Source organism: Leucoraja erinacea, chromosome 17 (assembly GCF_028641065.1).
Source record: "Leucoraja erinacea ecotype New England chromosome 17, Leri_hhj_1, whole genome shotgun sequence".
In the NCBI taxonomy this organism is placed as follows: Eukaryota; Metazoa; Chordata; class Chondrichthyes; order Rajiformes; family Rajidae; genus Leucoraja; species Leucoraja erinaceus.
In genome coordinates, this window is record NC_073393.1 from 27,939,503 (window position 1) to 27,967,147 (window position 27,645).

The following is a 27,645-nucleotide window of genomic DNA, read 5'->3' on the forward strand; positions in this document are numbered from 1 at the left end:
ATGCTCTCTGGAGGCTGATGTTAAGACGGGGAGTGCAGGCTTTTTACATTGACAGCCTCCGAGGCATTGCATAATTAATGCACGAGTCTGATTGAAAGATACCACATGGAAACAGGCTCTTTGGCCCACCGAGTCCATGCGAACAATCGATCACCCGTTCACAAATAGTTCTATGTTATCCCACTTTCTCATCCAGCCCCTACACATTCGGGGCAATTTACTGCGGCCAATTAAACTACAAACCCACATGTCTTTGGGATGTGGGAAGAAACCCACGTGGTCACAGGGGGGACGTGCAAACTCCACACAGACAGCATCTAAGATCAGGATCAAAACTTGGAGTCTGGCACTGTGAGGTAGCAACTCTTCCAACCAATGGTTAATCAAGAGCCCACTTTAGACAGCTCCAATATAAATGGTGTTGAAACACAAGGCTAGGCCTGACATGTATGGGGGAGAAATACTGCATGACCCTACTAACCCTCTGTAACACAAAGAAGGCTCCCAAACCACATGCATTAGTAGAAGTGAATGCCAGTGCCCCCTGGAGAAGTTGTGTGTATTGTTTCATCCATGTTCTAACTGGCTCAAGCCCAAAGGTTATCTGAATCTTCCAAATAAAACCACTTGCCAACTGCTTACATTAACTACAAGTCATTTTAACACTGTTGTCCTTCCACTTTGGTGACAGAAAAAGTTGGTTCTTGCTTCATTAAATCTACCCCTTTCTCCTTGTCTGACCAACTACTCTACTAACTAACTAACTAACTAACTAACTAACTAACTAACTAACTAACTAACTAACTAACTAACTAACTAACTAACTAACTAACTAACTAACTAACTAACTAACTAACTAACTAACTAACTAACTAACTAACTAACTAACTCCATCTAACCACCAATTGGTATCTCTGAGTTGGGTTACAGGGTGAAAACCAGCAACTCTATTCTGGTGCATCTGATGGAGACCTGACTTGGATGGACTAGGCCTGTCAGTATGGTTGCTCTGTTTGCATGCCTCTCTTTCTTTGCCTTTCATTCATCTCATTGCAGATGGAGAATACAATGCAGGAGGCCCAGGATGTTTAGCACTGGGGAGATGGAATGCCATAGTCGACAACCAACATTTCAGCACATTGGCGCAGCAGCAGAGTTGCTGCCTTACAGCACCCGAGGATTCAGGTTCGATCCTGTCTATGGATGCTGTACAGAGTTTGTACGTTCTCCCTTTGAACGTGTGGATTTTCTCCGGGTACTCCGCTTTCCTCCCACATTCTAAAGACGTGCAGGTTTGTAGGATAATTGGCTTCTGTAAATTGTCCCTGGTGTGTAGGATGGAACTAGTGTACGAGTAATCGCTGGTTGGCATGGACTTGGTGGGCCGAAGGGCCAGTTTCTGCTCTGTATCCCAATCTAAGCTAAATTAAACTAAATGAAAAAATTGCAGTTTGTTGTGTTACCAGTTTTTAACCAACACAGTTGGCCATAGAAATGAAAGTAAATCTTCTGGGATTCACTACACAGGAGTCATTTGTTACATGTTCGTAACTTGATGATAGTGGCGACAATCCTAAGACTCTGTGGGTTTCCTCCCGCATCTGAAGGAAGTGCAGATCAGTGGGATAAATGGCTGCTGCTCCGAGGTGAAGTAAGTGGCGGAATCCAGGGAAGTTAGTAGGAATGTGGGGAGAATAAAGGAATTAGTGTAGCACCTCAGCGGGTCTTGCGGAACCTATGATTAGTGTATTACTGGGGTCAATGGGGGTTTGATGGTCAGCGTGGACTTGCTGGGTCAAAGGGCCTGTTTCCATGCTGTAAGATTCCACGTGACACTAACCCAGTGTCTTGTTACTGTTGAGTTAGAAGATGCATCTTTAGACTTTAGAGGTACAGTGTGGAAACAGGCCCTTCAGCCCATTGAGTCCGAACCGACCAGCAATCACCCTTTACACTAACACTATTCTATGCACTTTGGACAATATTACTTTTTTTTTTAACTAAAGCCAATTAACTTACAAACCTGTACGTCTTTGGAGGATGGAAGGTAACAGGAGCACTCGGAGGAAACCCATGGGGTCACAGGAAGTACATACAAACGCGGTACAGACAGCACCTGTAGTCAGGATCAAACCCAGGTTTCTGGTGCTATAAGGCTGCAACTCTACCACTGCGATACATTGCCGCCCATCTGATAAAGGATAAGAGAGCATTCCTAGAACAGGGAAAAATATGAGAAAATGTCTAGAAGCCAACTAATGATCAATGGGTAAACACACAAATATTTGAACCAAACAACACTTTTATTAAACACAAGACAACTGCCTGAGGGATCTGTTCAGTTCCATCTTTTTCAATAGAAAGCAAACAACTGCAGATGCTGCTTACCTGAAATAAAATAAATAATATTGGAAATGTTCAACGGACCAGGCAGCATCTGAGTGAGAGGAGCCGCGATAATGTTTCAGGTTAATGACCTTCCATCAGAGCTGGGAACGGAGGGGAGGAGGGAATAACAGGGATTGTCTTCAATTGGTTGGTGATGGAGAGATTAAACAACTGAATGGGTGACAGAGGGTGGTAAATGCATTTGAAGGATAACAAAAGGTCGGTCTGTAAATAGATGAATAAATAATCAGCAACAGGAATAAAAAAGTGTGTGGGGTAGGGTTTTCGCTACTGGAACCATGACATACAAGCAAGACGTTGTTGATTCTCTGAAATTTCCTGAACTGAAAATTAAGTGCAGATGGCTGTGGGGGCCCATTTACTTCATGCTGCCTTGACAAGGTCACTAGCATAATGAAGAACGAGCCTCACTCTGGTCACTTACTCTTCTCCCCTCTCCCATCAGGCAAGAGATACAGAAGTGTGAAAACGCACACCTCCAGATTCAGGGACAGTTTCTTCCCAGCTATCATCAGGCAACTGAACCATTCTACCAGCAACAAGAGAGCAGTCCTGAGCTGCTAACCACCTCATTGAAGACCCTCAGACTATCTTTAATCAGATTTGACGGGACTTTATCTTAGGTCGCTGAGTGTTTCCAACTGGTTCTGTTTTTATTTCAGATTTACATCATCTGCAGTTTTTTTTAGATTTTCACTTTATGAAATGGTTTGGTTACGTATCAAATCACACATCGCAAATGGTTTGGTTTGCTGTCAACTCACTCATCTCACTCGCAGAAACAATAATTTAAAAAACAGCATCCCAAAGCAAAATATGAATGCAAATTCCTTGGTAGGTTCCTAGCTGACCCTGAAATATTGGAGTTTGATGGAGAGAGAGTAATACAAAGCAAAGTGTTTCCAAATGAGAAAGTAAACACTGTTGTTTTATCCAGGGCATTCACAGGAAGGGGAGGAACTGTCAGTGATCAAATATATCATTTTTTAATCTTCGAGTATTGATTGTAATCTTCATCACTGACTTCCTGCAACTCTTCAACTTCCTCCTCCTCCTCCTCCTCCTCTTCATCTTCCTCCTCATCCTGCTCATCCTCTGTAACCTGTCCCTGAAATCAAAGATAAAGATTGCTTGAGGGTGTCCAGAGTATCTGGAGCACAAGGTTGCAAATCAATTGTAGAAATAAAGAGTATTTAGAGTATTGTGATCACTATTGGCCATGCTGTTATAGGAAAGATGGCGTTAAGCTTGAAAGGGTGTAGAGAAGATTTACAAGGTCGGTGTAAGGATTCGAGGACCTGAGCTATAGGGAGAGGTTGAGCCATAGGGTCTATTTGTGATAGGACTTTATTCCTTGGAGTGCATGAAGCTAAAGGGTAATCTTATGGAGGTGTATAAGATCATGAGGGAATCGATAAAGTAAACGCACAGAATTTTACCAGGAGAAAGAAAATCAAGAACTAGAGGACATGGGTTTAATGTGAGGGTGGAAAGATTTAACAGGAACTGGCAAGAAAACCCACGCGGGCCACAGGGAGAACGTACAAACGCCTTGCAGAGAGTGGGTCTTTGGTGCTGTAAGGCAGCAACTCTACTGCTGTGCCAATGCCTCAATGAGCCATTCGGCACAGAAAAAGGCCCTTCGGCCCAACTTGTGCATGCTGACCAAGATGCCCCATCTAAGTTAGTCTCATTTGCCCCCGTCTGTAGTCATAGTGTGTGTTGGCAATTTCCTGCCTCATTGACCCACGGAGTTCAAAGGTTTCGAAGGTATTTTATTGTCACGTACAGTGATATGCAAATTACACTACAGCCATACGGAAAAAAAAGTAACAAGTCACACAACTACATAAAAGTCAACATAAACATCCACCACAGCGGATTCCCTACATTCCTCACTGCGGAAGTTACACTGCTCTGAGTTTATCACACACGATGGACTCAGAGTGTGTCCAAGTAACATTTACCTGCCTCTCCAATTCTCCAGTCTTTTGATATATAAATGGCTGGCCTAGCTTGTACTATCCCTTTGTCCACTGCAATGGTGGTTTGCGTATTGTGCATTACCTGACGGCGCATGGAGTGCTGGGTGCCCAAGGGGCCGTGAGTCTGTGCTGGACGTGCATTATTCTCCAGGTCAGTAATGCAGATCTTTGACTTAAATGCCTGTAGAAAAGAAAATCCAACAATCAAAAGGTAAGAAAAATTGGAATCTTACATGAAAAGATGGGAAGGGGGGGGGGGGGGCGGGGGGGGGGGGGGGGGGGGGGGGGGGGTTGGGGGGGGTTGTGTGGGGTTGAGGGGGGGGGGGGGTTGGGGAGGGGGGGAATCATGTTGTTCATTCTGGTGTAACCCAGAGTTTGTTGCAATGTATTTAGAGTAGTTATTATTGTCGCGTGGACAGGTACAGTGATAACTATTTGGTTGCATGCTATCCAGTTAGCAAAAAGTCTATACATGATTACAATCAAATTGTCCACAGTGTACAAATACAGGATAAAGGGAAGAACATATAGTTTAAGATAAAGTCCAATAAAGTCCAATTAAAGCTAGTTCAAAGGTCTCCGATGAGGTAGATGGGATGCCATAAGTTCATGTGTTCTTGGAGCAGAATTATGCCATTCGGCCCATCAAGTCTACTCCACCATTCAATCATGGCTGATCTATCTTTCCCTCTCAACTCCATTCTCCTGCCTTCTCCCCATAACCCAGACACCCGCACTAATCAAGGATGTGTCAATCTCCGCCTTAAAAATATCCATTGACCTGGCCTCCACAGCTGTCTGCTCAAACATGGTTTGTGCTTTCGTTTATCGTTTTATTTTGAATACAACATATCCTAGCCTAGATCGGTTGCACACTATGTACAGGAAGTGAAATCAGGTTAGTCCCATTTGTACCTCCAGATCTTTCCCTTCGTCAAAGTCATGCAAACATTGGAAGGCATTTGTGTACACCTCGAGAGCTTTGGCGTGGAATGTCATCTCAATTGTCACAAAGTTTAAGAAGATATCCTACGAGAAAAATAAAAATAAATTAATTTGCGTGCTGGCAATAGATATTTGATGTGGTGATCAAGCTGTAGGCTTGGTTGAATCCCTTATCTCTGCTTAGAGCATTCTCAGGACCCCTGTTTTGATGAAGAATTGAGAAATGCAATTCTCGTTCCAGAGAAACCTGAGCACGGCTCGCAAAGAAAGGAGAGGACAGAGACTAGAAAAGAGAGAAAGAGATTAAAAGCCCTGTCCCACAGTACGAGTTCATTCCAAGAGCTCTCATGAGGTAAAAAAAAAAATCAAACTCGTGGTAAGCACGGAGAATGAACGTAGTGCGTACGTCAGAGCTTGGGGACGTCTCTTAGCGTTAACGGCAGGTACTCGGGAAGACTCGCTAACGGCAGGTAAGCACGGGAAGACTCGTGAAGATTTTTCAACATGATGAAAAATGTCCACGAGAGCCCCGAGTACCGACGAGTGGCCATTACCGTAAATCTCCGAGTTCGAATCAGGGCAAACGCGGGAGAACTCTTGTAATGAACTCGTACCGTGGGACCGGGCTTTTAGGGTCAAAACACAAAGTGCTGGAGGAGCATCATTCTGTGGAGGAAATGGACAGATTATGTTTCGGGTCGGAATCCTTCTTCAGATTGGTAAAGAGTAGGAGAGGGAGAGAGCTGGAAAAGAGAGATGGGGACAATGCCTGGGAGGGGTGAGGTTCATTGGCGGATGGGTGGAGTTAATGACAAAGGCTCGGGGTGAAAAGGAGACAAAAGAGTCTCAGATAAGGAGAAAAGATGAGTGAAATATGAAGCTGGAGGGAGGGATTAGGTGGAATAGGGCAGGGTGAGAGGAGAGAGATGGGATAAAAGGGAAATGAGGGGCAAGGCTGGGAGATGAGTGTACGGAAGTGAGTAAAGTAGTAGGGTGAAATGAGTCAATAAAGTGTTTATTTATTAAAGTCATTTAGGAAAGTGGTGCTGCTAATACCTAATGATTGTGTTCTGAAGCACCGTGACCAGTATTGGTCAGATGAGGTGCCCACAAAGACCTTTGAGCCTGGGATTAGTGAGGCAAAGAAAAGCCCTCATGAAAGGCTGGAAACTAGCATATCAATGAAGAGCTTGTACCTTGAGGTCCTTCAGTTTCTCCTTCTGAAACTTGAAAATGATCTCCTCCAGCTGATGCGTAGTGTGATTAACATCGACCGAAGCCTTCTGCACATTGGCCTCAGCCTAGGGTGGAAAATCAATCGTCTTGTTCAGTCAGACTCGTTAAGATGGAGGCATTAAATGACCCACAGATTCACCATTGTCTAAAACGTAGACAGCAATTCCGGCCGCAAGAAAAGGGTGGCATGCAAAATGAAACGCACATCCCTCTGCATTTAAACAACGCAGCCTTTATATTTCTTAACAGGATCAAAACACACATGCATGTCTTGCAGTCCAGGATACAATATCCTACTCTCTATTCTCTGTCAGGGTAGATTGTTCAATTTAGATTTTGAAACTATTTCCAGTGAATCACAGCATGAAATAGACATTCTGGCCAGAGGAGGTGTGGTAGATAAAGAGTATATATCTCTCATGTTCATGAATGGGGGAGTGACTGGACAATAAACTATAGAAACCTGATTCTAAAATACTGAGGCCCTGATTTGAACGTGTCACAGCGTCAATGACTATCGACTTGGCTTGATGTGGCATGGCGGCACGGTGGCACAGCCGGTAGAGTTGCTGCCTCACAGCGCCGGAGACCCGGGCTCGATCCCGACCTCAGGTGCCGCTTGTGTTAGGTTTGCATACTATGTGGAGATTGTGACCACGTGGGTTTCCTCCGGGTGCCCCGGTTTCCCCCTACCTCCTGAAGATGTGCGGGATTGTGGGTTAATTGATTTCTGTAAATTGCCCCGAGTGTGTAGGGAAACACAAGGAACTGCAGATGCTGGAATGATGAGTAAAACATCCAGTAAAAGCTGGAGCAACTCAGCAGGTCAGGCAACATCTCTGGATGAATCAAAAGGTAGAAACAAGGTACTGTTGCAGATTACACAGAAAAGCTGGAGAAACTCAGCGGGTGCAGCAGCATCTATGGAGCGAAGGAAATAGGCAACGTTTCGGGCCGAAACCCTTCTTCAGACTGATCAGGGGTGGGGGTGGGTGGGGACAAGAAAGGGAAAAGGAGGAGTAGCCGGAAGGCTGGAGGGTGGGAGGAGACAGCAGGGGAGCTGAGGAAGGGGAGGAGACAGCAAGGACTAACAGAATTGGGAGAAGTCGATGTTCATGCCCCCGGGGTGCAGACTCCCCAAACGGAATATGAGGTGCTGTTCCTCCAATTTCCGGTGCTGCTCGCTGTGGCCATGGAGGAGACCCAGGACAGAGAGGTCGGAGGCGGAGTGGGAGGGGGAGTTGAAGTGCTGAGCCACCGGGAGGTCAGCTAGGTTATTGCGGACCGAGCGGAGGTGTTCGGCGAAACGATCGCCCAACCTCCGCTTGGTCTCACCAATATAGATCTGCTGACATCTAGAGCAGCGGGCGCAATAGATGAGGTTGGAAGAGATGCAGGTAAACCTCTGTCGCACCTGGAACGATTGCTTGGGTCCCTGAACGGAGTTGAGGGGGGAGGTAAAGGGACAAGTGTTGCATCTCCTGCGGCCGCAAGGGAAAGTGCCCGGGGAGGGGGTGGACCGAGAGGGAAGGGAAGAATTGACAAGGGAGTTATGGAGGGAGCGGTCTTTGCGGAAGGCAGATATGGGGGGAGATGGGAAGATGTGGCTAGTAGTGGGGTCACGTTGGAGGTGGCGAAACTGACGGAGGATTATTTTTTGTATGTGATGGCTGGTGGGGTGAAAGGTGAGGACTAGGGGGACTCGGCCCTTGTTGCGAGTGCGGGGATGGGGAGAGAGAGCAGTGTTGCGGGGTATGGAAGGGACCCTGGTGCGAGCCTCATTTATGGTGGAGGAGGGGAACCCCCGTTCCCTGAATAGTGAGGACATTTCAGATGTCCTGGTGTGGAACGCCTCATCCGTGGAGCAGATGCGGCGTAGACGGAGGAATTGGGAGTAGGGGATGGAGTCCTTACAGGAAGCAGGGTGGGAAGAAGTGTAGTCCAGATAGCCATGGGAGTCAGTGGGTTTATAGTGTATGTCGGTTAGAAGTCTATCACCTGCAATGGAGATAGTGAGGTCAAGGAATGGTAGGGAAGTGTCGGAGATGGTCCAGGTGTATTTCAGTGCCGGGTGGAAATTAGTGGTGAAGTGGATGAAGTCAGTCAGTTGTGTGCGGGTGCAGGAGGTGGCACCGAAGCAGTCGTCGATGTAGCGGAGGTAGAGGTTGGGGATGGGGCCCTGGTATGTATTGAACAAGGATTGCTCGACGTAACCTACAAATAGGCAGGCATAGCTGGGGCCCATGCGTGTGCCCATAGCTACGCCTTGTATTTGGAGGAAGTGGGAGGAGTCGAACTCGAAGTTATTGAGGGTAAGGACCAGCTCCTTCGATTCTCCAGCATCTGCAGTTCCCTCTTAAGTACTGTTGCAGATGCTGATTTACACAAAAGGACACAAAGTGCTGGAGTAACTCAACAGGTCAAGCAGCATCCTAGGAGAACATGGACAGGTGACATTTTGAGTCTGCACCCATCTTTTCCCTCGTTTGAATGATTACCCTGGATTTAACTGTGAAGGAGTGGAGGGGAAATCATTAACCATGGACTGAAGAAGGGTCCTGACCTGAAATGCCACTGCTCCATGTACTCCAGGGATGCTGCCTGATGAGCTGAGTTACTCCAGTACTCTGTGTGTTTTGTTTAACCTTGAACTTTTCTCAGTGAGTTTTCAAGAAGCATTCTGGATGGACTAGCGTGGTTGGACTTGAAAGAAACTACCCCCTCCAAGATCTTCTATGGGAGGGACACAGGAGAAAGGGAAATTTGTGCTTCTATATCCTGCAAGAAAGGCACACTTCCTCTCAGTGCACGACTTAAATGCCTGTCCCACAAGCATGCGACTCCATGCGGCAAGCGTGACCTGACGTGGTCGCTTGAGCCGTACGGCCTCGCGGGGCCGGTCCCACTTCGATCGCCGGAGCCGTATGGAGTTGTGCGCAGCTGGTCCCTACATCGCGCGCGGCTCCGAAAAGCTGACCGTGTTCAAAAATTCCGCGCGGCAACGGCCTGCCGGCCCGCAGCCGCCTCAACGCCATACGTCACGCGCGAACCTCCCGCGGACTTCGCTCGAACTTCTTGTCACTCACTCGACCTCCATGCGGTCCCCGCTTCTGGTTTGGCCGCGTTTGCTGCATGCAGGCGCATGCTGGTGGGACCGGCCCTTTAGGTCGTGCTTGCCGCATGGAGTCGCATGCTCGTGGGACAGGCCCTTTACCTCCCATAACCTCTTCCTTCCCACCCCGAGCAATGAGGGATAAGCCAGGGTGAGTGTAGATCACACCACACACTTGCTGAAGAGAGTCAATCACTTACCTCCACCAAGGCAGACTACAGCAATTAATCAGAAAATCGATGTGTTATTTACCTTGTCATTTTTCAAAGGAACACTCCAGGAAAACATTTTCAGAAATCAACTAATACTTAGCATTACGGGAGATAACATGTGCTGGAGAATGGGATGATTCTGCTTGAAAGGAAGGGGCAGAGCTGGTTGCTACGTGATAATCCAATGAGACATTGACAATGGAGGCACAAGGAACTGCAGATGCTGGATTACAACAAAAAAAAGACACAAAGTGCTGGAGTAACCCAATGGGTCAAGCAGCATGGATAGATGAAGTTTTGAGTTGGGGCCCTTCCTCAGACCTCCACCAAGTCCCGACCCACGAGGTCACCTACTGCACCCAGCATTCTCCAGAGATGCTGCCTGACTCCGCTGAGTTACTCCAGCACATTGTGTCAGATATTGACAATGCTCCAGTAGTATTTCTGAGACAGCTTCATGGTAGTGCATTGCTCACTATACATAGTGGAAAAATCTCCCAATGTGCCCTTAATCATCACTGGCTTCCACTGATTACATGGACCAGGATCAATACAACGCTATTGCGACACTCTCTCAGTGATCGTTCCTTGGATGTGGGGCTGAATAGTCAAAATTGGTAGGCCTGAGAATCATCTTGCCCTGGATAAATCCTGGCTGACCTCTCAGCCCATTAAAAATAATGAGCAGAACACAAAGTGTTGGAGAATCTGAGCAGGCCATGCAGCATCTGTGGAGTGAAGGGAAGGCAATATTTCATGTTGGGACCCCTCTTCAGACAGCAGTAAATAATAATAGTAAAAATAATGATTCCTTATGCAAGGGTGTGGCTGCACAATGTTGAAACAAGCATCTCCAGATAGTGCGTTAGAACTCAACGGGACAAGCAGCTTCTCTGGAGAGCATGGAAAGGTGAGGTTTCACCGATCAGACAGGGGTCTGAAGATGGGTCCCGATCCGAAACATCACCTATCCAGCATTCTCCAGAGATGCTGACTGACCCGCTCAGTTACTCCAGCACTTTATGTCGTTTAGAGTAAACCAACATCTGCAGTTCTTAATTTCTACATCTCTGGAGACCGTGGATAGGTGATGTTTCAGGCCAGGACAATGTCCTTTTCCTGTGACCAGGGTATGATTATCAATGGGATTTGTAGCTGTCTTTAACCATTTTGAGACCAATGCAATAATCATAACATCCATAGACATTAAGTCAGTTAATTTAGGGCTCATCAGGCGTCAACAACCTAGGACTTTTATCAGTTGCTCAGATCAACACTAGTTTGGGCAGCAACTGTGTTGGTTAGTTATTCAGTGAAGTTAAGATAGAGAAGGAGGAAAATTAGCCTTTGGTCTCTTGTGCTAAAAGGGACAATATTTGGTGCAATATCAACTGGTGAAGAGATTCATCTCCCACCATTTCCATCCAGTAATTAAAGGTTAATTTCTCCCCAATGACTTCCGATCGATATTGAGTTGCTTGTTTACACTTGCATCCAGTAATGCAATCAGTTCCAAACTCCAATATGACAAATTACATCAATAGCAGGATCAGTGAATCATTAAAGGACATCTGTTTCCATGCTGTTTCAGAAGCCTTACTTTTGAGATATGGATTTGAAAGATGCACACATACCAATGACTAGGAACATTGATTAAGGAAGAAAACTGAATATTATAGAGCAATGCTGAATTTCATTTATATTTTAACTTTCAAAAACACTGATGTATACACAAAATGTGGAATGTTTGATTCCCTTGTACATTTCCTCCCAAATCCACCATCCCTACCACCAACATGAACTAAGGCATCTAGTGCTTGGGAACTCCCTAGTGCATGGGATGGTCATAGGAGCAGAAGTAGGCCTTTCGGCCCATTAAATATACTCCGCCAATCAATCATGGCTGATCTATCTTTCCCTCTCAATCACATTCTCCTGCTTTCTCCCTGTTTTCCAGGACAAGGGGTCACAGCTTAAGGATAAGGTGGAAATCCTTTAAAACCGAGATGAGAAGAACTTTTTTCACACAGAGAGTGGTGAATCTCTGGAACTCTCTGCCACAGAGGGTAGTCGAGGCCAGTTCATTGGCTATATTTAAGAGGGAGTTAGATGTGGCCCTTGTGGCTAAGGGGATCAGAGGGTATGGAGAGAAGGCAGGTACAGGATACTGATTTGGATGATCAGCCATGATCATATTGAATGGCGGTGCAGGCTCGAAGGGCCGAATGGCCTACTCCTGCGCCTAATTTCTATGTTTCTATGTAACCTTTGACACCCGTACTAATGAAGAACCTGTCGATCTCCACTGTAAAAATACCCAATCACTTGGCCTCCACATCTGTAGCAATGAGTTCTGCAGAGTTCACCATCTTTTCCCAGTGGAGAGGATTCTAACTCTAAAGGGGCATGAATTGAAGGTAAGAGGGGAGAGGTTGAGAGTGACCTCAGGGGCAACTTATTCACTGCAAATGGAATAACCTACCAGAGGAAGCTATAGAAATGGAAATAATTCTGAATTTCATAAATTATTTGGACAGATATATTGACAGAAAGGGTTTAGGATGATATGATATGGACTAAATACCAGCAAATGGGGCTAGCCCAGCAAGCCTGCTTGGTCAGTATGAACAAGATGGGCCATAGGGCCTGCTACTGTGATGTATAGGGCCTGCTAAAGTGATGTATGGCGTATGGCTATGAGTCTATAGCAATACCAGTTTAACCTTGGTTGACATTGCTTGACTCAGTACAGAGTGGGAAATAATTTTGTTGCATTTGGTTCAATAACTCGGTTGGCAGAGCATTAAAGTTGCTGCCTTACAGCTCTAGAGTCCCGGGTTTGATCCTAACTATGGATGCTCTCTGTGCGGAGTTTGTACGTTCTCCCCATGATCGCGTGGGCTTTCCCCGGGTGATCCGGTTTCTTTCCACATGCCATAGACCTATTGGTTTGTAATTGACTTTGGTAAAAATTGTAAATTGTCCCTAGTGTGTAGGATAGTGCTAGTGTACGGGGATCACTTGAGGACTGAAGGGCCTGTTTCCGGGTTGTATCTCTAAACTAAACTAAACTAAACTAAACTAAAACTCACTGGGAAAATATTATCTGGTTGTCACGTGATGTCAAGTGTTTTCAGCTGGAGTCTCGATCAGTAACACTCCCATCTCAGAATCAAAAAAATATGAATTCAAGCCTCACTCTGGGGACTTGAGAGGAGAAATCTATGCTGATATATCAGCAAGTACCGGGAGACTGGTTGTGTACTTGGCTCGGGTATTAAACATTATCAGCTATAGCTTTTTATTAGTTCCTGGACTGGAACATGCTCCCTTTATTGGTAAAGTTTCCATGTGACTTTTATTAGACGTTGATGAGGTATGTTTGTAATAATCTGAAATTCTAATCCTTGTGAAGGTTTCAGACCTGCCCCATGGTTGGAAATGTCTCCCGCTGGAATTCTCAGTGAACCGTGCCAATTTTTGGAAAGGAGTCTTAAACAATGTTTCATGCAGGGTATTGAAAGGTCTTGCAACCTTGTATGGATATGGTAGAGGACCACTTATGTTATTGATTTAGTATTCCTGAGGCCTAGAGGAATCTTGAGCATATTATAATCCCATCATAGATTTATTTGGTTAAAACATATTGAAATAAAAGCAGTGAACAAAATGAAGTCATTGGGAAGATGTAGATTTAAAAAAAAACCAATGAGTTATAAAACCAGAGTCATACAGCATGGAAACAGGCCCTTTGGCCCAACTGGTCCATGCCAACCAAGTTGCACCATCTAAGCTAGTCCCATTTTCCCGCCTTTAGCCCATATCGCTATAAACTTTTCCTATCCATGTGTCTTCCAAGTTTCTTTTAAATGCTCAACTACCTCAACTGACAACTCGTTCCACATACCCACCTCCCGAGTCAGTGAAAAAGGTCCCTCAGGTTCCTATTCAAATGTCCCCCTCTCACTTTAAACCTATGTCTTCTAGTTCTTGATTCCCCTACCCTGAGTAAAAAACCTCGTGCATTCACACTATCAATTCCTCTTATTGTCTAATACACCTCTATAAGACCATCCCTCATCCTTCTGCACTCAAAGGAATATAGTCCCAGCTTGCCCATCCACTTCCTATAGCCCCCCCCCCCCCCCCCCCCCCCCCCTTCCACATCCCCCTGAGTCCTGGCTAAACTCTCGTGAACCTTCTCTGGACTTTGCACAGGTTAACTGCTGTTTTCATATGGTGACTTCATTGGCCTGGTGACTTCATTGGCCTGGCCTAAATGTTACTTCCGTCCCACTGACAATGAGTTTAACTTTGAAATGGTCAGTAAAGTGAGGGCACAGACAAAATAAATAATTGAGAAAAAAACTTACTATCACCTACTCAACTAGAAATGGGCTCCTCTCCCAGAAGCACCATCTGTTTCTGTTATGCTCGCAATGGCTCATAATTTGACAAATGATGCTTAATTTTGCACGCTAAATTGCTCATTATATTGTTAGAGTCACGGCAAATGTGCTCACTGTGAATCTAACAGATTGGTGCAATATATTTGCAAATGTGCTCCAGCAAATGTTATCAGTCTCTATTATTTCTATGCATTTATAGTAATATCTCTATTGCAGATTTATTAATAAAGATGGAATAAGGGGCGGCATGGTGGAGCAGTGGTAGAGTTGCTGCCTTACAGCGCCATGCAACCCAGGTTCGATCCTGACTACAGGTACTGTATGATGGATTTTGTACCTTCTCTCCGTGACCTGCGTGGGTTTTTTCCTGGAGCTCTGGTTGCCTCCCACACGCCAAAGACGTCAGGTTTGTAGGCTAATTGGTTTGGTAAAATTTTTAAATTGTCCCTAGTGTGTAGGATAGTGTTAGTGTGCAGGGATTGCTGGTTGGCACGGACTCGGTGGGCTGAAGGGCCTGTATCTGCACTGTATTAAACTAAACTAAACAAAATTATGGGGTTACGGGAGAAGGCAGGAGAATGGGGTTAGGAGGGAGAGATAGATCAGCCATGATAGAATGGCGGAGAAGATTGTTTATGGGCAGAATGGCCTAATACTGACCTTATGACCTACCATAAACGACATTTAACTGTTTTATGGTCCAACATAAAATCAGTGGACACAGCAAAAGAGTTGTATCAACAAAATAACTTTATAATGTTGGAAAATGTCCCAAAACACTTCACTAGAATGCTAGCAATATAACATTTACACTGAGATGTTATGGCAGATGACAAAAGATACATGGCACGGAGGAGGGATTTAAGGGGAGTGTTAAGGACAAGGAATAAACAGCGGTTTCATGGAGGAATTCCAGGGAAAAGGAGAACAGCTGCTGGAGGGCTTCTGATGATTTAATTCAAGGGTGCTCTGGAATTGCAGGAGTATGGATTCTTGGAATATTGCCCGGTTGTAGGAGATTCCAGCTACAGGGAAGGGATGAGACCATGTAAGGATGTTAAAATTGAGCATAGACACAAAATGCTGGAGTAATTCAGCGGGTCGGCCAGCATCTCTGGAGAGAAGGAATGGATTGGTTATTTGAGACCACTTGCACTAATATGTTGTTCTAAATTTGTGTGGAGATGTCATTTGACAGATGGTTTTGAATCCTTTTTTCAATAATTTTTTGTTTAGTTTAGTGGTACAGCACGGAAACAGGCCCTTCGGCCCACTGAGTCCGTGCCCACCAGCGATCCTACGCAGCAGGGACAATTTACACTTTTACCGAAGCCAATTATACTACAAGCCTGTATGTTTTTAGAGTGTGGGAGGAAACAGGAGCACCTGGAGAAAACCCACACGGTCACGGAGAGCGTGTACAAATTTAGTAACCTGGGTATCTGACTCTGTAAGGCAGCAACTCTACCTCTGCGCCACCATAATCTTTTTTTTTTAACTGATGACCTCAATCTTGTCGACACAAATGGAAAAATACATTAAATAAATCAAGAAACCATTAATCAGATGATCACCACACTTGCCAAATTTGAGTCAATAAGATGGCAGAGGGAGGAGAGATGAGAATGAGGAAAGATATGGTTTTCAGTGGTACATTGCTGGAAGGCTACTGTGGAACTTGGAACAGATGATGCTACCTGAGATCATTTAGGCCATCGATCGCCCCAGAGTGTAGTAAAGTGGAGCAAGAATTCTGCTGTTGTTTCAGAAGGTGAATGAATGAAGGTTATACTGGTTTATACTCTCTAGAATTTAGAAGATTGAGAGGGGATCTTATAGAAACTTACAAAATTCTTAAGGGGTTGACAGGCTAGATGCAGGAAGATTGTTCCCGATGTTGGGGAAGTCCAGGACAAGGGGTCACAGCTTAAGGATAAGGGGGAAATCCTTTAAAACCGAGATGAGAAGAACTTTTTTCACACAGAGAGTGGTGAATCTCTGGAACTCTCTACCACAGAGGGTAGTTGAGCCAGTTCATTGGCTATATTTAAGAGGGAGTTAGATGTGGCCCTTTGGTTAAGGGGATCAGGGGGTATGGAGAGAAGGCAGGGATGGGATACTGAGTTGGATGATCAGCCATGATCATATTGAATGGCGGTGCAGGCTCGAAGGGCCGAATGGCCTACTCCTGCACCTAATTTCTATGTTTCTATGTTTCTATACATAGATCTGTACAAGACAGGAACGGGACCTTCGGCCCACGATATCTGTGCCGAACATGATGCCAACTTAATCTACCCGCTTCTGCATGCAAAGTCATAAGGAATAGGAGTAGATTTAGGCCTTTCGGCCCATCAAGTCTACTCTGCCATTCAATCATGGCTGATCTATATCTCTCTCCTAACCCCATTCTCCTGCCTTCTGCCCGTAACAAACTTACCCCCGCACATCTCCTTTAAACATCCCCCCTCTGAACGTGAAGCTCTGCCCTCTAGTTCTTGGCGTTCAACCTTGCTTTTGACAAGTATTTGACATTTATCGTTACACTTTGTCAACCCTCAAAAGGATACAATTCCTTGCCTGTCCGATGGATTTCTTTGTTTCACCTTTTGCAGAACTTCCAGCTCCCTCATTTCACGTTTTCTGACGCTGTTAAATTTTTTAATATCTGTCTGATTTAGATGAAAAAGAAAAGATTTTTTTTTTGTTTTTCAACACTTAAAATGTATAAACTCTTTCCATCTAGTATTATAATTAGTTAATTTATCTTTCATTTTGCAACAGGGGCACTTATTCTTTGGTATAAAGCTTTTGGGTTGTCAGAGCCCTATCTGTTGGAAGCCCAACCCTTGATGAAATATTTGATCTGGCCAGCGTGCTGTGAAGACATGCTTCATTTCTCTGCATCCATCTTCTGCTCTGTTGAATTGACTATCGATGTTGGAGCTTCTGAGGTGTGCTTTCTTCAACTGGAATTCCCACTCCAACCTTCACTAATGCAATTCTTGCCTTTGGTTAGCACACAAAGTGCTGGAGAAACTAAGCGGATCAGGCTGAAGAAGGGTCCCGACCCATAACGTCTCCGATCCACGTCCTTCAGAGATGCTGCCTGATCTGCTGAGTTTCTCCAGTGCTTTGTGTTCTACATTCCAGCATCTGCAATTCTTTCTGACTCCTTGCCTTTGGTTTCTCCATTTAGAATCATAGTTATGCAGCATGGATACGGGTCCATCGGCCCAACTTGCCCATCCTGACCAAGATGTCCCAGCGACACAAGTCCCACTTACCAGCATTTGGCCCGTATCCCTCCAAACCTTTCCTATCCATATACCTGTCCAAATACCATTTAAATGTAGTTATAGTACCTGCCTCAACGACATACTCTGGCAGCTCCTTGCATATACCCACATGTGTGAAATTGGTGCCTCTCGGGTTCCTATTAAATATTTCCCCTCTCACTTTAAACCTATGTCCCCTTGGTTCTTGATTACCCTACTCTGAGTAAAATATTATATGCATTTACCCTGTCCATTCCTCTCACAATCTTACGGGGGTGAGAGATTGCAACCTTCACGTGGTCCACCCTGTTTCGACTAATGCAATCAACCTGACATGCACAAACAAATAGATGTCGTTTTTCATGCCACTTGATCTACAACTTTAGGCCCCGACCACGGGTGAACATTGGGGAACATCGGCGAGGAGGTTGTCTGGACTTTGGTTCCTTCCCTACAGTGGGGATCTTTGGCGCCGCTGTGGGGATGTTTGTGTTGTGGACTACTGTGTTCTGTGTTTTGTGTTTTTTAATTTTTTAATATTTTGTATGACTATGGGAAAAATAATTGTGTTGTCTCTTCATTGAAGACAATGACAATAAATTAAATCAAATCAAATCAAATCAGGCTGGGCACGCCGTACGCAAGAAGAAGTGATCTTACATACATCTCTATAAGATTACCCCTCATTCTCCTGCTCTCTAAGGAATAAAGCTGTAGCCTGCCCAACTACTCCCTATAGCTCAAGGCCTCAAGTCCTGGCAACATAAATCTTGTCTGTACTCTTTCCAGCTTTAACATCTCTTTCCCCCTTGACATAAACCTCTCGCTGATCAATGACTCAAAAACAGACCATTCAGCCCAATGTATGCCTGTCCAGCCTCCCCTTCAAAAACATCCACTTCAAAGTTATGGGAAGTATCTCTAGGTATTCCTCTACATTAATGGTGATATATAAATACAATTCATTCCTTAAAAGCAGCTTTTTTGTACCGGAATTGAAGCATTTTCTGTAACTCAACATCTACTTAGATAATGCTACAATAACATAAGTGAAGAAACATGATACCCGTTTGGATTTTGTCAGAGGTCCATAAGCCTTTAGTGGTCCAATAACCTTGACATCCAATCTTTCCACCTAAAATTATTCGGAACAAAAGACAAAGAAGGAATTATAAAAGTGGCAAGTCTGGCAAAGAAACTGCTGCAAACAACCTAATTGATAAATCTAAAAATCTAAAATGAATGGAATGAGAACTATTACACGCTAGATTCTTGCAATTCTAAGAGTTTAAAGGGAGGTGATGATGATGTGTGGACCTCTTGATGGGCAGCCTTAGAAATGCCTAGGACCAAAGGCCTTTGCCTTAGAATAAAATGATGTACCTTTAGAAAGGAGATGAGGAGGAATTTCTTTAGTCAGACGGTGGTGAATCTGTGGAATTCATTGCCGCAGGCTGCTGTGGAGGCCAAGTCAATGTTTAAGGCAGAAATTGACAGATTCTTTATTAGTAAGGGGTTAGTTAGGGATTTTGGGGAGCAGTCAGGAGAACGGGGTTGAGAGGGAAAGATAGATCAACCATGATTGAATGGAAGCGTAGACCTGATGGGACAAATGGGCTAATTCTGCTCCTATAACCTATGAGCCTAGGGCTCTATGCTTGCAAATAACACGAGTGTGCTATAGTTGATGGGATGTTTATATTTCTTCGACTAGGACTAAGTCTAGGATTTTTTTCTAGATTTTATTTTCTTGGACTTGGATGCTGAGTTCCTCAAGCCCTGGGTACCTCAGGGGCAATATGGCTGGCAGTGCCAGCAGGGCAGAAGGTTCAGCATTTCCCACCTGTGAAAACGCTATGCAGAAAGGATCTTCAGAGGCATGAGATTGTACGAGGAGTTGTCTGATGAACAATATTTCCAAGGTACGTATCACAGAAAGGTGTAACAATCTGTGGGACAACCTTTAGCCCCGCTACTGCAGCAGGGCTGGACCAGGTGACTGCGGTGCTCAACTTCTTGACCAATGTATCAGTTGTGGTTCTGTGCACTTCATTGTCCACCATAACATACACCAGCTCTCTAATTACAAAGGAAGGGTTTCATCTTTTGTCATTTCAATGGGAAGAAGCGGCATGTCAGATGTTGGGACTTTCCAGCATTTTATTTTGCCACAAGAGTGTGCAGCCATTGACTGAACCCACATGCACAGAAGGTCCTAAATGTGCAATTAGTTCTCCATCGTAGGTAGAATTCTTCATGGACCTTATACCTAATCTTCATATTTGTCGTATATTGTGTATTTCTGGATCTTATGACACAGGGGGAACCATCCAGCCATTGATTCCACACTGGCTGATGAAGAGCTGTCCAGTCTAGAATCTCTCTTAATCCATAGTCTCGTAGGCTATGGCATTTCAAACCCTCATCCAAAACATGATAAACATAAACAAAGTTCTTTGCCTTGCCAATTATTATTTTTAGTTTATTTTTTAGTTTATTTTGAGGTTATTATTGTCACGTGTACTGATGTACTGTAAAAAGCTTTTACTTGTGTGCTATCCATTCAAAGTAAAGACTATACATGATTACACAAACCTTCCACAGCGGAAGGATAAATGGATACAACATTTAGTGCAAAATATAATATTGAAGTCAGCTGATTAAAGATAGTTCCAAGGTCTCCAATGAGGTAGATGGGAGGTCAGGACTGCAAATTGGTAGCTGTTGACTATCCCCTTAAACACAGTTCCTGCATTAAGTCTTTTACCTGCGCCTGTCGATAGTCCTGAACTTTGGACAACTCCTCTCCAAAGTCCTTAAGGCAACTTCGCATCTCTGGGTTCTCGGTGTTTGCAAAGTCCATGATGTGTCTTATCAGAAGGTCGACCTTGTCTCTCAGTCTGGCCGTCTTGCGGGTGTAAGAAGACAATAGCATGCAGAACTGGCCGAGATACTTCTCTGCATTGGCCACTGTACCCTCCATGATCTTGACTTGAGCATCCCTTTGTAAAACAAACATTTAATTAAATGAGGAGAGCAGCTATTTCAGATGTCACTGTGAGATATCTAAGCAAAGGAATGAATCATGAACTATCATTTCACTCCTGCCATCGGGAGAAGGTACAGGACCTGAAAAGGGTTACGTCCAGGTTCAGGAACAATTTCTTCCCCACAACTATCAAGCTATTAAACACTACAGCCTCCAAATAGGCTCCAAACTACATAGACTCAGGAACAATATTTTTGACTTTGCACAATTATTGTCTCTTCGTTTGTCTATGTTTTTAAATATATATATACTGAACTTGTTTTAGTTATTTATTATGGGTTTTACAGATTATTATGTTTACGTATCTGTTGTGCTGCTGCAAGTAAGAATATCATTGTTCTGTTTTGGGACAAATTACAATAAAACACTCTTGATTTGACTCCTGAATCAACTATGCATGATAGAAAACCAGCTAAACTCAAACATTGTAAGGAGAATAACGTTGGGCCAGATCTGGTCATTTCAGTGCTTGAGCCAGGCCAAAAAGACATTGAGCAAAATACAAACTATTGGAGGTACTCAGCAGGTCAGGCAGCATCTGTGGAGGGAAAGGGGACAAATGACTCAGCAGGTCAGGCAGCATCTGTGGAGGGAAATGGACCGACGACTTGGGAAGTAGACACAAGAACCTGGACTAACACAGCGGGTCAGACTGCATCTTTAGAGGAAAAGAATAGGTGACGTTTCGGGTCGAGACGTTTCTTCAGTATGTCAAGCAGCATCTGTGGAAGGGAATGGATCCTTCTTTCTGACCCAAAGTTCACTTGTCCATTTCCCTCCACAGATGCTCTCTGACCTACTGAGTTCCTCCAGCAGTTTGTTTTTTGTTCATGACTCCAGCATCCATAGTCACTTGTGTCTCCAAAAAAAAGCATTGATTTGTTTTTAACTTTACAATACTCCCCATCTCCCTTCACTGGTGTAAATTTCAGATGAGGACAATCCATCAGTCTAGTTTAGTTTAGAGATGTATTGTATATCTTTATTGTCATTTCCTGAGTATTCGCATACCCAGAGGAAACAAAAAAACGTTGCTCAACCAGTGTCCATTCAGTGTGCATGAAAAATAAATAGAAATTAAAAAAATACATGTATCATAAACAAATTTAACACTCTACTAAACATTCAACAGGCGTTCCGACCGGCAGCGGCACAACAGTGGCTCTGCTGCAGTGTGGGGGTTTGTGCGCGATACTTGGCAGGGGGCAAAGTCCATTTAGCAGTCTTATAGCCTGAGGGAAGAAGCTGAGGAGCATCCTGCTGGTTTAGCTAATGCTAGTACCTCTTCCCAGATGGCAGATGGAGAAAATGTCATGCGCTTTGATGATGAGATGGCTCTGCTGATACATCAGTATATGTCCAGCAGGAAGGGGAGTTCAGCCCACCAATAATCCTGCTGGCGTCTTCACCCTGTCTAGTTGGTGCCGTTCGTACGCCTTGCAGCTCCCGACCAGGAAGTGATGCCACTACAATGTGCTCTCGACAGTCCCCCTATAAAAAGTCCGTAGGTGTGTAGTGGGGAGGCCTGCTTTACGTAGTCTTCGGAGAGGGTGAAGTTGCTGCATTCTTGACCATAGCATGGTGTTGGCCGTGGACGTCAGGTCATCAGACAGATGTAGTCCTAGGAACTTCATGCTGCTGACCCTTTCCACATCAATGTGCAGAGGTGTATGTACAACCACCATCCCTTTGTTAAGAGTGTTGTGGGGCAAGCAGCTCCACCGAAGCCGATCCATTGGAGACCCACCACTGTTGTGTCATCAGCGAACTTGTTGATGATGTTGTTATTGAGTCTGGCAGTACAGTCGTGTGTCAATGGAAGGGGGCTTAGGACACAGCCTTGGGGTGAGCCGTGCTCACGGCTATGGTTTTTGATGTCACTGCCCACCCTGACTGTCTGCTGCCGTTGCCGACAGAAAGTTCAGGACCCAGTTGCAGTGCCAGCATCAACCCCCAATAGAAACTCTCCACCAGCTGGTGGAATGATTGTATTGAAAGCAGAGCTGAAGTCTATGTAGAGGATCCTGGCATAGGTATTTTTCCGATCGAGATGTGACAATACGAGGTTCAGTGTTGTTGAGACTGCGTCCTCTGTGGATCGGTTGGCTCTGTAGGCGAACTGCAGTGGGTCTAGGTCACTTTTTTGATGTGCTGCTAACTAGGCTCAAAACACTTCATTAAATTTCACAATACTCAGTTACCACTTTCACATGGCCTCATTGCTACTGCCTGGCTGCCTCGGCAGAATTGCAGCTTTGCGTGGATTGACAAGGCCTTTTTAACTCCGGCTGCGGACAGCAGCGACTTGTCACTGGGAGATGGCAGTAGTGCACGTGTCTGGGTGCTGTTTTTATCTGCATCTGGTAGGACTTTTGGCATATCCGCAGCGGGGGGGGCTTGTAGTCAGTGATGGTCTGAAATCCCTGCCACAAGCGACGTGTGTCTTTTGTCATTTGTATTGAGTTTTTGCACGGCAGCCTCTTCGCTTCCCTGATCCCCCGGATGTCCCCTTGCCATTTGTATGCTGCGTTTTTTGAATGCCGCATTCCATTCCGGATTCTCAGTAGGGAACACACTTCCCCAGTTAGCCAAGGTTTCTGATTGGCAGATGCAGGGCAGAAACAGGCCCTTCAGCCCACCGCGTCTGCACCGGCCAGCGATCCCCACACTTTAACACTACCCCCTACACATGTGGGACAATTTTTACATTTACCATTTATACCAAGCCAACCTACAAACCTGTATTCTTGAATTGGGGGGAAAAACCGCATCTCTTAAAACCCACACTCAATGGGAATATGGTGAGTCCGTACAGACAACCCGTAGTCAGGATCGATTTTTCTGGCGCTGTAAGGCAACTCGCGCCACTGCTATTTAAATACTCAGCCTTTCACATGATTGCTTGAGCCAGAATTACATACCAAATTATCTGTGACTATATCCTGAAGCTATTTTGTTGCACAGCTCCGCGTCTGTCAAACGCGCCTTTTTGTTAACAAGCATACCTTGTTTGCTACTACACCAGTGGGTTCTAATGTCCTGGCCAGTATTTATTCTTGAATTAGCATCTCTTAAATAACTTGAATATTCCACACAAATGTCAGGCATTTTTGAGAACCGCTGCTATTAACGCCATGATTGCAGAGGTTTGAGTCCATAACTTATACCTGATTGACGCTGTTTAGATACAACGCAGAAACAGGCCCTTTGGCCCATCGAGTCTGTGCCGACCAGCGATCCATGTATACTAGCACTATCCTACACACTGGGGACAATTTACAATTTTACCAAACCAATTAACCTACAAACCAGTATTTCTTTGGAGTGTGGGAAGAAACTGGAGCAGCCAGAGAAACCCCACACGATCACAGGGCGAACTTACAAATTCCGTATAAACAGCACCAGTAGTCAGGATCGAACCTGGATCTCTGTAAGGTAGCAACTTACTGCTGTGCCACCATGCCACTTACTGAATAAATATGTACAATGTACAAGCTAAACCCAAACACTGGAAGCCTTGTAGAGGAGTGTGGATTTTTATAGATTACCTATCACTCACAATGGGGTACCTGCCAGCTAAAACCTCCATGATAAATGTAGTGTAAGAACAACAAACCTATTCATTGAAATGGAAAGGAACAACTGTGAGGGTCCTCTATCCCCAAGATGAACAAAGCCAGCAGGTATACCACTACCTCCACGTTCTACACCATCCTGATCGAGAAATATATTGCTGGTCCTTTATTGTCACTGGAGACAATATCTTGGAACTCTCTTCCCAATAGCATTTTGGAAGCACCTTCATCGGACTGCAGCAGTTCAAGAAGGTGGCTCACCAACGCTTTCTCAAGAGAAGCAAAGGGCGGCACAGTGGTGCAGCGGTAGAGTTGCTGCCTTACAGGGCCAGAGACCCGGGTTCGATCCTGACTACGGGTGCTGTCTGTACGGAGTTTGTACGTTCTCCCCATGACCGCCTGAGTTTTCTCTGGGTGCTCCAGTTTCCTCCCGCACTCCAAAGACATACAGGTTTGTAGGTTAATAGGTTATTGTAAAATTATAAATTGTCCCTAGTGTATACGATAGTGCTAGTGTACGGGGTGATCACTGATCAGCACGGACTTGGTGGTCCAAAAGGCCTCGTTCCCCCGTGTATCTCCAATGTCGAAAGTCTAAAGCAATAACGGATGGACACTAAATGCTGGCTTTGTTAGCAATGCCAAAATCCAGCAAGAATAATAAACACACTTCTTAGTTAATTTACGTTTAACATGTTTCACTGCTTTTAGTGTTTGGCTGTGTTTTCAAATATTTTAAGATTTTCTAGGTTATATTTGGTGACGTGATTAATTTGACAATCAGGGATCCAGTCCAGGATAGTGGGCAGGTGAACAACAAGTGAAGACAGCCACCAGGTCTATGGACATTTAGGTCAATAGCCAGTCATTGCTCAAAATATAACATGGTTCACTGATTAGATGGTTCAATGGCACCTAATGATCACATGTACATAAGTGTGTAGAATTTATTTTTTGCATACAGTGCAGTAACAATTCCACTATGCATTTGGTACAATCATACCAAGTATAAATGTGTAAGATAGTAGACACTGAAACCATACACAAGTACTGTCACAATTTAGGTGCCACCTTGTATCTTTCAAGTCTAAATTAAAAAAAATTGCTAGTTTTAACTTGGCCATAAAGTGTTGGAAGAACGCAACTGTGTTCTAATACATTAGCACTAACAGTCTGAAGAAGGGTTCAGATCCAAAATGTCATCTATCCATTCCCTCCACAGATGACTCCACAGTAGCACAGTCTCAAGGTAAGTCTTGTTTCTCTGCATGAATAGGTGTCTCTTCTCGAGACCCTGGCACATTTTGCATGTTGCACTAATATTAATATTATTCGGGGAATTTTTTTATGTTGGAGAAATAGTGTTAGCGTGAATAATAATCCTGCAGAATTTTGTGAAGAAAACTAAGGTTTTATAAATAAATGAACTTGCTTCCCGTGTCTTTTTTGTAGAAAAAAAGTTGCCATTAAGCATTTAATAGTTCAAGCAACACTAATGGCTGCTGTTCATCTATCTAGTTTTAACATTTGAGCAATTTTGCTATTGTGTACCAACACGTACCATCACAAATACTTTGCTCCTTATCATTCTAGTTCAATTTTAAACTAAACGATAGAGATACAGCATGATAACAGTCCCTTTGGCCCACCTAGCCCATATCGACCAGTGGTCACCCACTCACACCAGTTCTATGTTGTCCCATTTTTTCATCCACTCCCTGCACACGAAGGGCAAATTACAGGGGCCAATTAACCTCCAAACCTCGACCCGAAATGTGACCTATCCTTGTTCTCCAGAGATGCTGCCTGACCTGCTGAGTTACTCCACCACTTTGTGTCCTTTTGTGTCTGAGCCAGCATCTGCAGCTCTTTGCTTCTATAGCTCAGATCCATGCTCGCACAGTATTTATTTTCTTTGGTCATTCACTTTCTCTCTCCAACACCAAGTGATGCCACTAAATAATTGTCAAAAATAAAAAAGATACGGAAAGCACGAGCAAGTTACGCGCCAGGCATATCAATAATTTACAGATAGTCAATAAACTGTTTTGCATTTAACTCTGTAATACCTCAGATGGTGTCAAGCTCCTTAAAGATCTTTTGGAGCAGCTCTTGTCTGAGCGAATGATGAATATTCCATTATCCAGAAACATTGAACCGTTTGGCAATGTCAAGGGAGAAGGTAGTGGATTAAAACTAAGTTTTAACCCCAATCACACAAAGGTTGGTGGGCGCACAGAATAAGCTGCAGGAGGAGGTAATTGACGAAACAGTTAGAGAGGTAACATGGATAGGGCATGTTTAGAGGGATATGGGCCAAACGCAGGCAGTTAGGACTAGTGTAGAAGGGACATGTTGGCTGGTGTGGGCAAGTTGGGCCAAAGGGCCTGTTTCCACGCTGTGAGACTCTGCCTCTAAAACTCACAGTGGTGCCTGAGCATCATCTCAAGACTATATCATGATCGACATTGCGCACAACTTGTCCTGAGACATAGGATTTTAAAGTAAATTCTGCTTAAATCGCACACTTTAGGTTCGGCATGGAGACTGTGGAGGTTATGCTGTTCTGTCAATGGCTGAGACAGGCACATTTTAACTTTCATCTCATTTTTCTCTTTCACAATTCCAAGCCAGCATTTTTAAGAGTAAAGAGGAACTGCAGATGCCTGTTTGCACCGAAGATAGACACAGAATGCTGGAGTAACTCAGCGGTAACAGGCAGGATCTCTAGAGAAAAGGAATAGGTGGCGTTTCGGGTCGAGACCCTTCTTCAGATTGAGTGTCAGGGGAGAGAGAAACTAGAGATATGAAAAGGTATAGAACAAATCAGAGTCGGCACAGTCTTCAAGCATTGATTCAGCGGCCCCTGGCCCTTACCTTGATAGCGAATTCATTTGTGCAGAAATGGCAATTTCCTCTCTGGTTTTCACAGCAGCTGTGCCTGGACAGGAAGGCAAACCTAGCTGGAGTATTCCTGCTCCTGGTTGCTATAGCGACAGTAAACAGAACGCTGTCATGCGTCATCTTTGCGATCATGAGTTTTCTCAACCATCAATAGATGGCGGCATAGATCTACATTGTGCCTCAATCAGATTTTACATAGAGGTACTAATCGAGCTGGTTCACAGCTCCGTTTTCTAGGTGTCCTAGAACACAGACCATTGAACATAGAACAGTTTAGTACATGAACAGGCCTTTCGGCCCACAATGTCGGTGCCGAACATAATCCCCAACATACTCTCCTCTGTCTACACATGATCCATATCCCTCCATTCCTTCCATATCAATGTGCCTATCTAAACATCTCTTAAACACCACTAACATATATCACTATGCTTCCACCACCACCCCTGGCAGTGCATTCCGGGCAACCACCATTCTCTGTGTAAAAAACATGCCCCACTTCTATTGTAGGCTCTCCACCTCTGACATCAA

The 27,645-nt window shown here is 44.6% G+C and overlaps 1 protein-coding gene across 1 annotated transcript; it reads right to left on the reverse strand.

Moving 5' to 3' along the window:
- Positions 1-2,284: 2,284 nt before the first annotated feature.
- LOC129705345 (CBY1-interacting BAR domain-containing protein 2-like) lies at positions 2,285-27,215 on the reverse strand. The gene is made up of 10 exons (XM_055648877.1): positions 27,088-27,215; positions 20,354-20,588; positions 18,653-18,721; positions 16,879-16,980; positions 11,534-11,539; positions 9,888-9,902; positions 6,536-6,640; positions 5,310-5,423; positions 4,477-4,575; positions 2,285-3,517 (listed from the first exon to the last, which is right to left on the reverse strand). Exons 1-10 carry the CDS (start codon positions 27,102-27,104, stop codon positions 3,389-3,391), a joined length of 891 nt encoding a protein of 296 aa, XP_055504852.1. The 5' UTR covers positions 27,105-27,215; the 3' UTR covers positions 2,285-3,388.
- Between the last annotated feature and the right edge of the window lie 430 nt (positions 27,216-27,645).